We start from the raw sequence: 14845 nt of genomic DNA, 5'->3' as shown, positions 1-14845 counted from the left end.
TTAGCCTCAGAACTCTCTAAAATAATGATATCTTACTTCAACAGTGAAGTAAAGAAAAACATTGTAAGGGGTTTTGCTGATGGTACCAGTGTGAGCAAAATAATTGGATCAGAAACTGATCAGATAGGAAGAAGAAAAAAAAAAGATGTAATTTAAAAATGGGCTGAGGTGAATCTCATTGACTTTAATTCCTCAATGCTTCCAGAACCTTTATCTCCTCATACACCCTATGACTCACTACCACTTCCATAGTTCCTTTCACTGCCATGTCCACTCCCAAGTATCTAAAATACTTCTTTTTCTCAAAATTTTATTAATTCAAACTCACAGTTAAGCTAACCTGTTGCTCTGCACTGTTTTATTTTACATTTTCTCTCATCTTCTTCCCTTCACCCACTATCCCAAACTCAGTCACCAGCTTCTGCAGTTTCTCACTTGAATCTTCCACCAGTGCTGTATCATCAGCTAACTATAGCTGACTCACTTACCAGGCCTCCTCACCCCCTACAAACTGCATACTCACTTCTCTGCAAGACCTCCCCCATAAACATATCCATAAAGTTAAACAGCTTTGGTGACATCACACACCCCTGCCACAAACCAGCCTTTTCCTAGAACCACTCTCTCTCCTTTCTTCCTGCTCATACACAAGCCCTACAATCTTGATAAAACTTCTCACTTTTTCTGTTAGCTTTCCTCCTGCACCATATATGTATAAGATCTGCTACAAGGCATCTCTGTCAACCTTTTCATATGTTTTCCTTATATCCAGGAATGCCACATATAAATCCTTCTATTTCTCTAAGTATTTCTCACACACTTTCTTTAAAATGAATGTCTGATCCACATATCCTCTACCACTTCTGAGGCCACATTGTTCCTCCCTTGTCTAATGCTTTGTATGTGCCTTCTTTCTCTCAATCACCACTTTCCCATACAACTTATCAGGTACACTTAAGAGACTTACACCTTTGTAGTTCGAATGCTTACCTTTGTCCAAATTTCTTTTATTCATTGGCACTATATATGCATTTCACCCATCTTTTGGCACCTCATTATGATCCATACATACTTTGAAAATCCTAACTAATGAACAACACTGTCACCCCCTTTGTTAAGAAATTCATCTGCAGTACTTTTTACTCCAGCCTCCATGCCACATTTCATCTTATGCAAGGCCTTCTCCACCTTTTCTTTTTTTCACCAAACTACTTTCCATGACTTCGTCACCTAACATACCTCCCCAACCCAAACACCCTACATTTGTCATTTTATCATCAAACACATTCTGTAGTCCTTCAAAGTTCTTATTCCATGTCCTCATCTCATAACTACCAATTACCACCAGCCCCCTTTTGTTCCTTCACTGATATTTTCATTTATTTTTCTCAATATTAACCTTGTTTTTCTCCTACCATTAACTTCCTTCCAACCTCCTTTGAACCTAAGCGCTCAACCTTGGGTTGCCTGTGAATGCATCATGATCAGGAACGCTAATTGCTCTACCACCCCTGCACCTTCTTTTTGACTTCCTGTTTTTTTGTTTGTTTGTTTTTTGTACATTTACCGATCGTTTGAACTCTTGTAAGTACCACCCATACACCTCCCTTTTCTCTTTCACTAGCATTTCTACTTTGTCACCCCATCACTCATTATCCATGCTCTCACACCTCTATTCCAAATTTCACACACTTTTCTTGCATGTAACAGCACTGCTTCCCAAGATATCTCCCATCCCTCACCCTTTTCCCTTGCTTCCTTTGCTCTCATCTTTTGCTGTTTTATGCCCAATCTCGCCTGGTATTTCTTCACACACATCTCTTATCCGTGCTCACTTACTTTCACCATGCTCTTCTCACATCATTTCCTCTTCTCCAAAAATCCATAAAAGTTTCCACCCTTGCCTCCACCAAGTAGTGATGATATATCTCACCGGCTGCCCTCCTCAACACATTCACATCCAAGAATCTCTTATGCATGCTTATTGAGTAGCATGTAATCTGATGATACCTTCTTACCCTCTTTCTTACATCACTAGTCCTTTTTCAGCACACAACCCCACAAGCTGTTCTCCATTCCTGTTTACCTCATTGAAAACCCATGTCCCCCAGTTATACCCTCAGCTGCCACATTATTCACTCACATTTAAATCACCTATCACTCATACTTAGTCTCTTCCATCAAAACTATTGACACACTCACTCAGGTGCTCCCAGAACTCTTGCCACTCATTTTTCTCCTTCTTATGGCCAGGTGCATAAGCACTACTGATCACCCATCTCTTGCAATGTACTTTTATGTTTACCCACATCAGTCTGGAGCTCACTCCCCTACACTCTTTAACTTATTTCTACAACTGCCGCTGCTTCCTTAGCTCTTGTCCTCACACCATCCCAACTTTTTCTGTAGGACTCTTTGACAATCCCAAACCATTTTTCCACTTTACCCTTAAGCTTTGTTTCACTCAGAGCCATAGCATCCAGGTGTCTTTCCTCAAACTTATTACCTATCCCTTCTTTTTTTTTTATCTTGATTACATCCACACACATTTAGACATTCTAGCCTAAGTCTTCAAACAAGATCAGAACTCTTGGCTTGGCTCCTTCTTCTGTTCCATCTTTTAGAAACTGAAATACAAGTAGGGCTTGGGAGTGTTCTATCCTTCCTGCTCCTGCCCCTCTTAGTTGCCATCTGTGACATGTAGGAAATACAGTAGTAGAATTCTTTCTAAAATGCAGAGGTAGCTTTGTTGATATAGTGACTTATTTATGGGTACAACTTGACATTTAAAGTTCAAATCCAGCATCAGATATTCTTTAATCATTACATAAATGTATTGACTTTCATAACAGTATGCCCTAATACTTTGGTCTGAATCAGAAGGATATTTATGTGTTGATTTGTTCAGTGTACTTTTTGTGTGATTTATTCTCTAATGAGTAAGTTGATTGAGATTATATGTGCAATGTATATTCTTTGCTCTGAAAAAGTACATGGACCTTTGAAGTTACTTACCCATCAGTACCATTTTTCAAACATTTGATTTATTTTCAACATGCAGCTTTACACAGCTCGGAGGCTTTGAAGAATATAAAGTAGTGTGTAGCAGGTGAGTTTAGTTACAGTAAGATCCAGCATGTGTGTCTGTGTTTCCTTACTGCATGTGTTACCCCTCAAAACTGATGATCAAGTTTGTTGTTTCAAAAATTTACAGTTCTGTTACTCTCATTGTAAATCTCTTTCATCACTGTCAGTGCAGTTTTTATCATATCTTGATATCCTGTTCCTCTTGTGGGATAGCTTCCTTTTTTATTATTTGGTTCTCCACTGTATTGTCTTTCAACAAGATATTCATATCTTTTCAACAATTATTTTTATTTTCATTGCCCTTCCCTGATCCTACCTTGTTACTGATGTGGGTATTTTACCATCCATTGTGAATACACTTTGGAACATGTCATGTAGCTCCTTAAACGTTTGCTCTTCTGTTTTGACAGCCCTCCTCTATATGTGTGATTACCTAATCATATAGTTAGGGAAGAAAGTTCTGCTTTTGCAGGGCCCCATCTTTTGAAATTTCTTCACCTTCATGAAATCCTGTAACTTTTATACAGTCTGCATTCAGAATTTTATCACAGCTTGCTCTATTTATCTGCAGCTTGTATGCTATAAAAGTACATTTTTATATTTTTTCTGAAAAGTTTCTTAATTTCTTGTTTTGACCTCTTATTACTCTGTCTTTGCACATTTCAAAGAACTGATCATTATGGACATTGACTAATTGGCTTAGAAACTTGTTGGTTGTGATAAACTCTTCCTCCATTGTTCTGTTTTCCATGGTGGGCAAACTTCTTCCAGAAATTCAGTATTTTATTTCTGGCACCATCTTTATTGCCTTTCTCAGGTCTTCTTTATTAGTTCTTTGTGTTTCTTTAAGTATGCTAACCAGATTTGAGAAGCATATTGTAATCTAAGTCTAAAGTTCATTATAGATAGATTACTGAATTTAATAGCATACTGTAATTAAGTCTATTTATAGTATATACTAGCAGACAGTTTGCATCATTAACATTTTCTGGTTGTGGTGTTTTGCAGACAGGATGGCTACAGTGTTGACCCACAAGTTCCATTCGTACATATCTCACTGTGCAGCACATCTCTCATTGTCTCTTATTTCAATACGTTGCATTTACTTGGGTTAAACTTCATAAATCATGTATTAGACTAGCTGAAGAGATTGCAGCATGTCTGAATTGATGTGGTCCTAGATATTCTTCACTTTTAAAAATATTTCAAGTAGTTCTTCAAGTGCTTTTGCACATTCCTTTAGGACTTAAGGTCAATATACCCCATGGAGGTACATGAAGCCTCATCATTTTGGATGTGGGAAGTACATTTTGAGGAACAAAAAGTATATTGCGATTCGATTGTTTTCTTTAAGCAGAATGCTGCTTTGGCTCTTAAGGTTTGCTCTGAGCTGCAAGACTTATCGGTATAGAAATGAGTAATAAAATAATTTTGTTCTAATTGAAAAAATAAGTCACCACAGAGCAGGGGTACATAATACCATACACTGAGGCCAAGTGGGAAAATTAACTGAAAAATGCTAGGGACCATTGCTTTAAGTACATACGGGGAGACCACACGATATGGATCAGGATCTGTCAGCAGTGTACTGACATCTTTTCTAGAATATAATTGTTTTTTAATCCCTCAGTCCTATCTCTTGTCATTGATGTTGAAATCATAGTTTTTGCCTTGAGTTTACTTTTCAAGTATATCATTAGTTCCTTTCATGTTTTCTTATCATCTTCAGAATCCCTTCCTGTAGAATTCTTCAGCCTGATATGCTGTCTTTACATGAATATGATCCTGATTGATTTATGAAATAGTTTTGGATTTTCTTGTATCTTGTCCATGATGTATTTTTGCTCTCATTTCTTGCTCTCTAATACCTTTCAAATGCTGGCTGGCTGCTGTGCTGCTTATATCTCTTTCACAGTATATCTCTCTCTTTTCTAACCTACCCCTTTTGTTTACTGCTAAAGGTACCTTTTTTCTAACCTCTTCACTATAGATTTGACAAAACTTTATTCCAATGTTAATGTTATAGATATTGAATTCTAGTTGCAGATTTATGTCCTCATAGAAATTATTTAACTGTTCTTTCCCTGATTGTATCTTTTTTTCAAATTTGATTTCTCTCTGGTCTTATTATTTATTCATTAACCATTTAGTCAGACACAAGCGCATCACTTTTTCCAAGTTGTGTATCAATGATATCTAATAATGTTAACCCATTGACTGCCGCTATTATAGTTGTTTAGTTTGCCTTCAATGTGGCAATTCTTTGTAAATTTTAAGAAATTTGTATATTTCTTTTTCTTTCCACTGAAAGAGCTTTTTCCTGAAAAAAGCTATTGATATGGTAAAATGTTATGGACGTGTTTGGTGAATTTACCAAATGAAGAAATGCTCAGGCTGCAACACTGCCCTATGTAAGATGAATCCCCTCTAATAGCATAATACATGTATCCCAGTGCAATTATGTTACAATTTCCAATGATGTAAGTTACATTATTTATATAATATAATCTTTCTTTCATACTCATTTTCTCACACCCATTCTCTAGTTGTCATGTGTAATGCATAAAAACTATAGCCCCCAAACCACAACCAAGCCATACTGATCTATCTGTGGTTTTCCTGGTTGCTTCATATTCTTTGGTTCAGTCCACTGATAGTATATCTGCTTCATATTTTCAAGTTCAGTCCATTGATAGTATGTCACTCTCTGTATATGACATTGTTCAAATTTACTGTATCCCAAGAATGACTTTCCCCCTTCAGCATATTCAGACCTAGAGAACTCAAAATCTTATTCACTCCACTTTAGCAACCCCCTTTTCCTGACAGATCTTTGTTCTCAGTATTTTGGGTGAAAGTCATTTACGTTTCTTAGACTTTGGGGTGTTCAGCCTGTATATCCCTTTCCCTATTTCGTGTTAATGCATATTCTTAATACTCTCTGTTTTCTAACAATTCAATTATTTTCTTAATTTTGTGTTTTCACCCTTTATATCTTAGAGAAAGCAGATATTTAGGATTTTTCAGTTTTCAACCATATTTTCATTTTTTTTTTATCCATTTCCATCATCTGCTTATTTTTTTCTTTGATTTCTCGTGTTTTTCTGCTCATTACTTCATCTATATATTGTTACCTCTAGCTGTGCAGGTTGTTTTGTAGCTGTCCTTAATCCTAGCTTCAAAGCATCATTGATTCTGGGCTTCAGACTTTCATAGTTCTCACAAACACTCCTTTCAACCCCCACCCTCTGAATGGCCCTTGCTTTCCCCAAACCCCCTCCCCTTGAATTGCCCTCCCTTGCCGATTTCCTTACCCCTATGCATGGTTCTTCATTCTCCTGTCACCTGCCTGCTAAGCAGCTGTCTCTTCCCCATCCCCATCCTCTGCATTGTCTTGCCCTTCCCTAACCCCTACCCTCCCACCCTCTGTACAGCCTTCCCTACCCATATTCCACCCCTAGCACTGCTTTCTCTTCCAGTTTGTCTCTGTCTTCCTCCAATGCCCTCCCATCCCCAGACACACACACACACACACACACACACACACACACACACACACTCTTCAAACAGCTCTCCCATTCCCAGAACCCTCAACTTCCACACAGTCCTCAACCTCCCAGACCCTCACCTCCTGCATTGCCCTCCCTTCCTCAGACCCCCACCCCCTGTATGCCCTCCTCTTTCAAGACTCCCAACTCCTGCATATTCTTTTGCAACCTTCATCCCATGTGCAACTCTCCCTTCCCCTTTCTTCCTACTTGCACTGGCCATCATTACCGAGAAACTCTCTCCCAGACACTTACCTCCTGCATGGCCCTATCCTTCCAATTCCCCATCTAAGTGGTGACCTGCCCGATCACTGTAGCCATAGTAGCTCATTTGTTCTCTGACCATAGTGGCCTGTGTACATTGTACATTGACAAAAAGAGCATTATTTTTGGGGAAGTACTCATGGAAAAAGTGTTCAGATTGTCTTTTTCAAACCCAGCATTTCTGCTAAGTTTAGAGCCTATATGCAGTGATATTTTAAACACAAATTTTGGTTGCATAGGTAGATAGATATATAGATAGTCATGCCTTTGTTTCAGTTTGATAATATTATGTTCCATGCTGTTCATTCATGCTCCTTTACTTTCTTTTAATACTTAAAAATTTTTAGTCCGTAGATCATTATGTGAAGTAATTTTACCATTGTTCTTATAGCATCCTAACATTTGAATGTGCAATCGGATAATTTTGCAGACTGCAGTTGTTGCCAGACCACTCATCTTTGGAGTTGGACCTTGAGGAGGAACTCATGTCCTCGACAGGGCCTGTGACAGAAGCCTGTGATTTTGGCAGTGCCCCCATGACTATCTCCATTGATTCTGCAATCCACTCTGGCACTGGGTCACGCTCTACCTCTTCTAGCCCCTTGCCTACTGGCATGGGTCATTCTCTTCTCAGGTATGCTCCCAGGCTGCCATTCTCTCAGATGCATGTGCCAGACTTATCCCATGAATCACATGTACACTGGGAGCCACTACTGAAATCCATCCCAAGGATGAGTGACTCACAACCACACCCTCAAGACTTAGTTAGCAGATCTTGGGAGTTACAGCCAGTAAATAACACATGGCCACGAGATCACAAGAGCACTAGTAGACAGATGGAAAATCACATTGGTGCGATGGTGGTTGAAGAAAAGGTTACTAATGATAGTTCACCCAGTTATGATTCAGCATTGGAGCTGAGCGTGACTGATAGATTAGTTGAAAGTTTTTCGGAAGTTTCGAGTCCCCAGTAGTGAAAGTGATATATTATAGTACAAATATTCTATAATAAGAGGGAGAGAAATAGTCATACTAACTGTGATTAAGACTGAACTTGCAGTAAATGATGCAGACCATGAATCACATCAAATAAGAGGCACTTCTGAAGCAAATTTGGTGCTAAATAGCCAGGGTGCTGCTTCGCTTACAGAAGATGTTACTGCCCGCTTACATCCAGGCTTCTTCAGGAGGTACCACTTTTGTGTTTTTGCATGCTGGTACCTAGTATCACATCATCTGCTCACCAATAGGTGCTTGACTAATTTTCTAGTTTACAAACTTTTATTCTTATATGGTATATGTAATGTGTGACTCTTTTTTCCTCACTTCAAGAGCACCTTAAATTCATCTATATTTTTCTGTAGTGCTTTAAAAGATTTTTGTTCTAGTAATTATCATGGCAATATAAATCTCTCTATTTTATCTTATCGGATTCTTCTTTCAAAAATTATATTATTTTCTCCTTACAAATCACGCTGTTAATTTCAGTTTTCGCATTTTATGGGTCAGATTTCATCCCAAGCTTTAATCAGAAGTATGGAATATTCAGCTCTTTGTGATATGCTGCATTCTTAATCAGACCCTCTTCACAATATTTTCTTGTTTGAGAACGATAGATTTAATGTAGGATTCAGCTTTGAAAATATCAATTGGTTCATAATACTGATTTGATCATGAAGGGAATCATGGGTATTTTTCACTAATATAGGTCTTTGGATTATTTGAATTATTGTATTATGTGTATTGATTTGTTGTTGTTTGCTGATGATACAGCTCTAGTGGCTGATTCGGATGAGAAACTGCAGAAGTTGGTGACTGAATTTGGTAAAGTGTGCGAAAGAAGAAAGCTAAGAGTAAATGTGAATAAGAGTAAGGTTATTAGGTTCAGTAGGGTTGAGGGACAAAGTCAATTGGGAGATAAGTTTGAATGGAGAAAAACTGGAGGAAGTGAAGTGTTTTAGATATCTGGGAGTGGAACCATGGAAGTGGAAGTGAGTCTTAGGGTGGGGGAGGGGATGAAGGTTCTGGGAGTGTTGAAGAATGTGTGGAAGGCAAGAACATTATCTCGGAGGGCAAAAATGGTTATGTTTGGAGGAATAGTGGTTCCAACAATGTTATATGGTTGCAAGGCGTGGGCTATAGATAGAGTTGTGCGGAGGAGGGTGGATGTGTTGGAAAGGAGATGTTTGGGGACAATATGTGGTGGGAGGTGGTTTGATCGAGTAAGCAATGAAAGGGTAAGAGAGGTGTGTGGTAATAAAAGGAGTGTAGTTGTGAGAGCAAGAGGGTGTTTTGAAATGGTTTGGTCACATGGAGAGAATGAGTGAGGAAAGATTGACCAAGAGGATATATGTGTCAGAGATGGAGGGAACGAGGAGAGGTGGGAGACCAAATTGGAGGTGGAAGGATGGAGTGAAAAACATTTTGAGCGATCAGGGCCTGAACATGCTGGAGGGTGAAAGGCGTGCAAGGAATAGAGTGAATTGGAATGATGGGGTATACTGGGGTCAATGTGCAGTCAATGGATTAAACCAGCGCATGTGAAGCGTCTGGGGTAAACCATGGAAAGTTCTGTGGGGCCTGGATGTGGAAAGGGAGCTGTGGTTTCGGTGCATTATACATGACAGGTAGAGACTGAGTGTGAATGAACGTGGCCTTCTTATCTTCTTCTAGCACTGCCTCACATGCATGCAGGGGGAGGGGGCTGTCATTTCATGTGTGGTGGGGTGGCGACGGGAATGAATAAAGGCAGCAAGTATGAATTATGTACATGTGTATATATGTATATGTCTGTGTATGTATATGTATGTATATGTTGTAATGTAGAGTATGTATATGTGCGTGTGTGGATGTGTATGTATATGCATATGTATGTGGGTGGGTTGGGCCATTCTTTCGTCTATTTCCTTGCACTACATCACTAATGCGGGAGACAGCGACAAAGTATAATAAAAAAAGGGGGGGAGGTTTTTGGGGGGGGGTTTTTTTTTTTGGGGCAATTTTTTTTTCCCCTTTAAAAAAAAAAAAAAAAAATAAAAAAAAAAAAATTTTTTTTGGGGGGAAATTTTTTAAATACCCCCCCCTTTTTTTGGGTTTTTTTTTTTTTGGGAAGGGGGGGGGGGGTTTTTTTTTTAATTTTTTTTTTTTTTCCAAAAAAAAAGGGGTTTTTTGGGGGGAAAGGGGGAAAGGGGTTTTTTTTTTGGGGGGGGGAGGGGGTTTTTTTTTTTGGGGGGGGGGAAAAAAATTTTTAAATTTTAAAAAAAGGGGGGTTTTTTTTTTTGGGGAAAAAAGGGTTTTTTGGGAAAAAAAAAAAAAGGGGATTTAAAGGGGGGGAAAAAAAAAAAAAAAAGGGGGGAAAATTTCCCTTTTTTTTTAAAAAAAAAAATTTTTAATTTAAAAAGGGGGGGAAAAAAATTTTTTTTTTTTTGGGGGGAAAAATTTAAAAAGTTGGGGGGGAAAAAAAAAACAAAAAATTTTTTTTTAAAAAAAAAAAAAAATTTTTTTTTAAAAAAAAAAAAATTTTAAAAAAACCCCCCAAAAATTTTTTTTATCAAAATTAAAAAAATTTAAATTCCCCCTTTTTTCCCCAAAAAAAAAAAATTTTTCCCCCCTTTTTTTTTAAAACCTTTTCCCCCTTTTTTTCCCCTTTTTTTTAAAAAAAAAATTTTTTTAAGCCAAAAAAACCCCCCCCTTTTGTTTTTTTTTTTTAATTTAAACCCCCCAAAAAAATTTTTTAAAAAAAATTTTTAAAGTTCCCCTCGGTGAATAAAGCAAATCATTTCCATTTCAACAAGTTTGTAAAAAGATTATGGAAGTATGAATTTGTAATCTCTTCATCCTTCTATCTCCCTCCTAGTTTACCTCACCTTCTCACTTCTTCCCCCTCTGAGATGCCTGCGTTTTAACCTGTATCTCTTCACACATTTTCTGTATATTTCTAAACCATTTCAGCACACACCATTCAGCCTTTCAATCATATTCTGCTTACTACCACACCTCTTCCTTGCCCTGTTGCTCCTCATGTGACTAATCTGCTTCACACCACATATTTTCCCTAGACATTATATTTCCAAAACATCCACCCTTTTCCAATATATTGTTCCAGTCAGGGCCCAAGGCTCACAACCTTGCAACACTATTCGATTGCCATACCTTTAAGCATATCCATCTTTGCATCAGCAGTCACTCACCTCTCTGCATACTTTTTTATGCACCCAGGACCTGAACCCCCTCTCTCTCTGTATGAGTCACCTCAACATCCATGGTTTCATTTGCTGTATCTTCCACTCCCCTCTGTAGCACACAACTTCCTCCTAGTCCTCCACATTCAGATTGGTCTCAAACCATCCTATTTTATCACCCTGATGCATCTCATTACTTTCCTTTTGTTTACATTCACTCTCGTCTTCCTTTCTAGCTATCTGTCTCTGTCTAAACTGTTGATCATTTTTCTTGTGGGGGCGGAAAGGGGGAAAGATTATAGAGGGGGTTTTTAGAAAAGGAAAAGAGAAAGTTTTGGGGGAAGAGAGTGGGGAAAAAGGGAAGGGGAGCTTGGGAAAGGGGACTTGTGTGAGGAAGTACCAGGGAGGAATAGAAGAATTGGGAAAAAAAGGGGAGAACAAAAGGGGTTAAAGGGGGTGGGGGGGGGGAATGGGATGTATTTTGGGAACAGTGAAAAAGGTTGGCCAAAAGATGCTTGTGGCATGAGAAAGGTGGGAGGTGGGCAGATTAGAAAAGGTAGTGAGTGGTGGGATGAAGTAAAGTTGTTAGTGAAAGAGAAAAGAGAGGTGTTTGGACGATACTTACAAGCAAGGAGTGCAGATTACTTGGAGATACATAAATGAAAGTGGCAGGAGGTCAAGAGGAAGGGGCAAGGTTTGAAAGAGGGCAAATGAGAGTTGAGGTGAGAGAGTATCATTAAACTTTAGGGAGAATAAAAAGATGTTTTGGAAGGAGGTATATAACGTGCATAAGACAAAAGAACAAAAGGGAACATCAGTGAAGGGGGCAATGGGGGAGGTAATAACAGGTAGTGATGAAGTGAGAAGGAGATGGAGTGACTATTTTGAAGGTTTGTTGAATGTGTTTGATGATAGAGTGGCAGATGTAGGATGTTTTGCTCGTGGTGTGCAAAGTGAGAGGGTCAGGGAGAATGATTTGGTTCAGAGAGAAAAGGTAGTGAAAGCTTTGCAGAAGATGAAATCTGGCAAGGCGGCAGGGTTGGATGGTATTGCAGTAGAATTTATTAAAGAAGGGGATGACTGTGTTGTTGATTGTTTGGTGAGGATATTCATTGTATGTATGGCTCATGGTTAAGTGCCTGAGGATTGGCGGAATGCGTGCATAGTGCCATTGTACAAAGGCAAAGGGGATAAAAGTGAGTGCTCAAATTACAGAGGTATAAGTTTGTTGAGTGTTCCTGGGAAATTATATGGGAGGGTATTGATTGAGAGGGTGAAGGCATGTATAGAGCATCAGATTGGGGAAGAGCAGTGTGGTTTCAGAAGTGGTAGAGGATGTGTGGATCAGGTGTTTGCTTTGAAGAATGTATGTGAGAAATACTTAGAAAAGCAAATGGATTTGTATGTAGCATTTATGGATCTGGAGAAGGCATATGATAGAGTTGATAGAGATGCTCTGTGGAAGGTATTAAGAATATATGGTGTGGGAGGCAAGTTGTTAGAAGCAGTGAAAAGTTTTTATTGAGGATGTAAGGCATGTGTACGTGTAGGAAGAGAGGAGAGTGATTGGTTTCCAGTGAAGGTCAGTCTACAGCAGGGGTGTGTGATGTCACCATGGTTGTTTAATTTGTTTATGGATGGGGTGATTAGGGAGGTAAATGCATGTTGGAGATGGGGTGAGTATGCAGTCTGTTGTAGATGAGAGGGCCTAGGAAGTGAGTCAGTTGGTTTTCGCTGATGATACAGCTCTGATGGCTGATTCAAATGAGAAAGTGAAGAAGTTGGTGACTGATTTTGGTAAAGTGTGTGAAAGGAGAAAGTTGAGAGCAATTGTGAATAAGAGCAAGGTTATAAGGTTCACTAGGGTTGAGGGACAAGTTGGTTGGGATGTAAGTTTAAATGGAGAAAAATTGGAGGAAGTGAAGTGTTTTAGATATCTGGAAGTGGACTTAGCAGCAAATGGAACCATGGAAGAGGAACTGAGTCACGGGGGGGGGGCTAAAGGTTTGTGGAGCAATGGGTATGTTTGAAGGAATTGTGGTTCCAACAATATTATATGGTTGTGAAGCATGGGCTATAGATAGGGTTGCACGGAAGAGGGTGGATGTGTTGGAAATGAAATGTTTGAGGACATTACGTGGTAAGAGATGGTTTGATCGAGTAAGTAATAGAAGGGTAAGAGAGATGTACGGAAATAAAAAGAGTGTGGTCCAGAGGGCAGAAGAGGGTATGTTGAAATGGTTTGGACATATTGAGTGAATGAGTGAGGAAAGATTGACAAAAAGGATATGTGTGTCAGAGGTGGAGGGAACAAGGAGACCAAATTGGAGGTGGGAGGATGAAGTGAAAAAGATTTTGAGTAATTGAGACCTAAACATATAGGAGGGTGAAAGGCGTACAAGGAATAGAGTGAATTGGAATGATGTGGCATATCAGGGTCGACATGCTGTCAGTGGACTGAACCAGGGCACATGAAACATTTAGGGTAAACCATGGTGCCTGAATGTGGATAGGGAGCTGTGGTTTCGGTGCACTACACATGACAGCTAGAGATTGAGTGAGAATGAATGTAGCCTATTTTGTCTGTTTTCTTGGCTCTACCTTGCTGAAGCAGGGGGTAACGATGCTGTTTTCTGTGAGACAGGGTAGCCCCGGGAGTGGATGAAGGCAAGCAAGTATGAATTTGTACATGTGTATATATGTATATGTCTGTGTATGTGTATGATATGTGTACATGTTGATTTGTATATGTATGTATATGTGCGTGTATGGGCGTTTATGTATGTATGTGGATATGAGTGGATAGGTCATTCTTCGTCTGTATCCTGGTGCTATCTTGCTGACACAGGAGACGGTGTCAAGTATGATAATAATGATGTAATGAATAAAAGCCAGGTTATTACATTTAGCAGTGAAAAGAGACAAAGTTATTTGAGTGTAAGTTTGAATGAAGAGAAGTTGGAGTAAGTGGGTGCCCAGGAATGGATATGGCAGCAGATGCAACCATGGGAGCTGAAGTGACCCATTGGATGGTGAGGGGGCATAGGTCTTGGGCACATTGAGACATGTTTGTTGGTGTAGTTGTCCTGTCAGTGCTGTACGGATGCAAGGTATGAGCCTCATACAAAATTATAAAGAATAGGGTGAAGGCATAGGAAATTAGATGTTGAGGATAATTGGTGGTTTGAGCTGATCGAAAGTTTTGGGTTACATGGCTGTGTGATGTCACTGTGGCTGTTTTATATATATATATATATATATATATATATATATATATATATATATATATATATATATATATATATATATGCAGGAGGGTGAAAGAAGGGCAAGGAATAGAGTGAATTGGATCGATGTGGTATACTGGGGTTGACGTGCTGTCAGTGGATTGAATCAGGGCATGTGAAGCGTCTGGGGTAAACCATGGAAAGCTGTGTAGGTATGTATATTTGCGTGTGTGGACGTATGTATATACATGTGTATAGGGGTGGGTTGGGCCATTTCTTTCGTCTGTTTCCTTGCGCTACCTCGCAAACGCGGGAGACAGCAACAAAGCAAAAAAACAAAAACAAAAAATATATATATATATATATATATATATATATATATATATATATATATATATATATATATATATATATATATTATCCCTGGGGATAGGGGAGAAAGAATACTTCCCACGTACTCCCTGCGTGTCGTAGAAGGCGACTAAAAGGGAAGGGAGCGGGGGGCTGGAAATCCTCCCCTCTCGTTTTTTTTTTTTCT

The 14845-nt window shown here is 39.0% G+C and overlaps 1 protein-coding gene across 7 annotated transcripts in view; it reads left to right on the top strand.

Annotated features, from left to right (window-relative positions):
* The window catches only part of LOC139745940 (uncharacterized), a 226610-nt gene that overhangs the window by 147607 nt on the left and 64158 nt on the right, over window positions 1-14845 (top strand). For 5 of the 7 annotated variants that reach the window (XM_071656637.1, XM_071656634.1, XM_071656635.1 and 2 more), the window contains 2 exons: window positions 3062-3109; window positions 7330-7533. In XM_071656637.1, coding sequence (XP_071512738.1) covers window positions 3062-3109; window positions 7330-7533 — 252 coding nt within the window. The remainder of the gene's footprint in view (window positions 1-3061; window positions 3110-7329; window positions 7534-14845) is intronic. The other 2 variants (XM_071656638.1, XM_071656636.1) reach the window with 1 other exon arrangement.

The sequence above is a fragment of the Panulirus ornatus genome, chromosome 63 (genome assembly GCF_036320965.1).
Source record: "Panulirus ornatus isolate Po-2019 chromosome 63, ASM3632096v1, whole genome shotgun sequence".
NCBI lineage: Eukaryota > Metazoa > Arthropoda > Malacostraca > Decapoda > Palinuridae > Panulirus > Panulirus ornatus.
The sequence above is the reverse complement of the archived record's forward strand: the minus strand, read 5'-3'. Positions and strand labels throughout refer to the sequence as shown.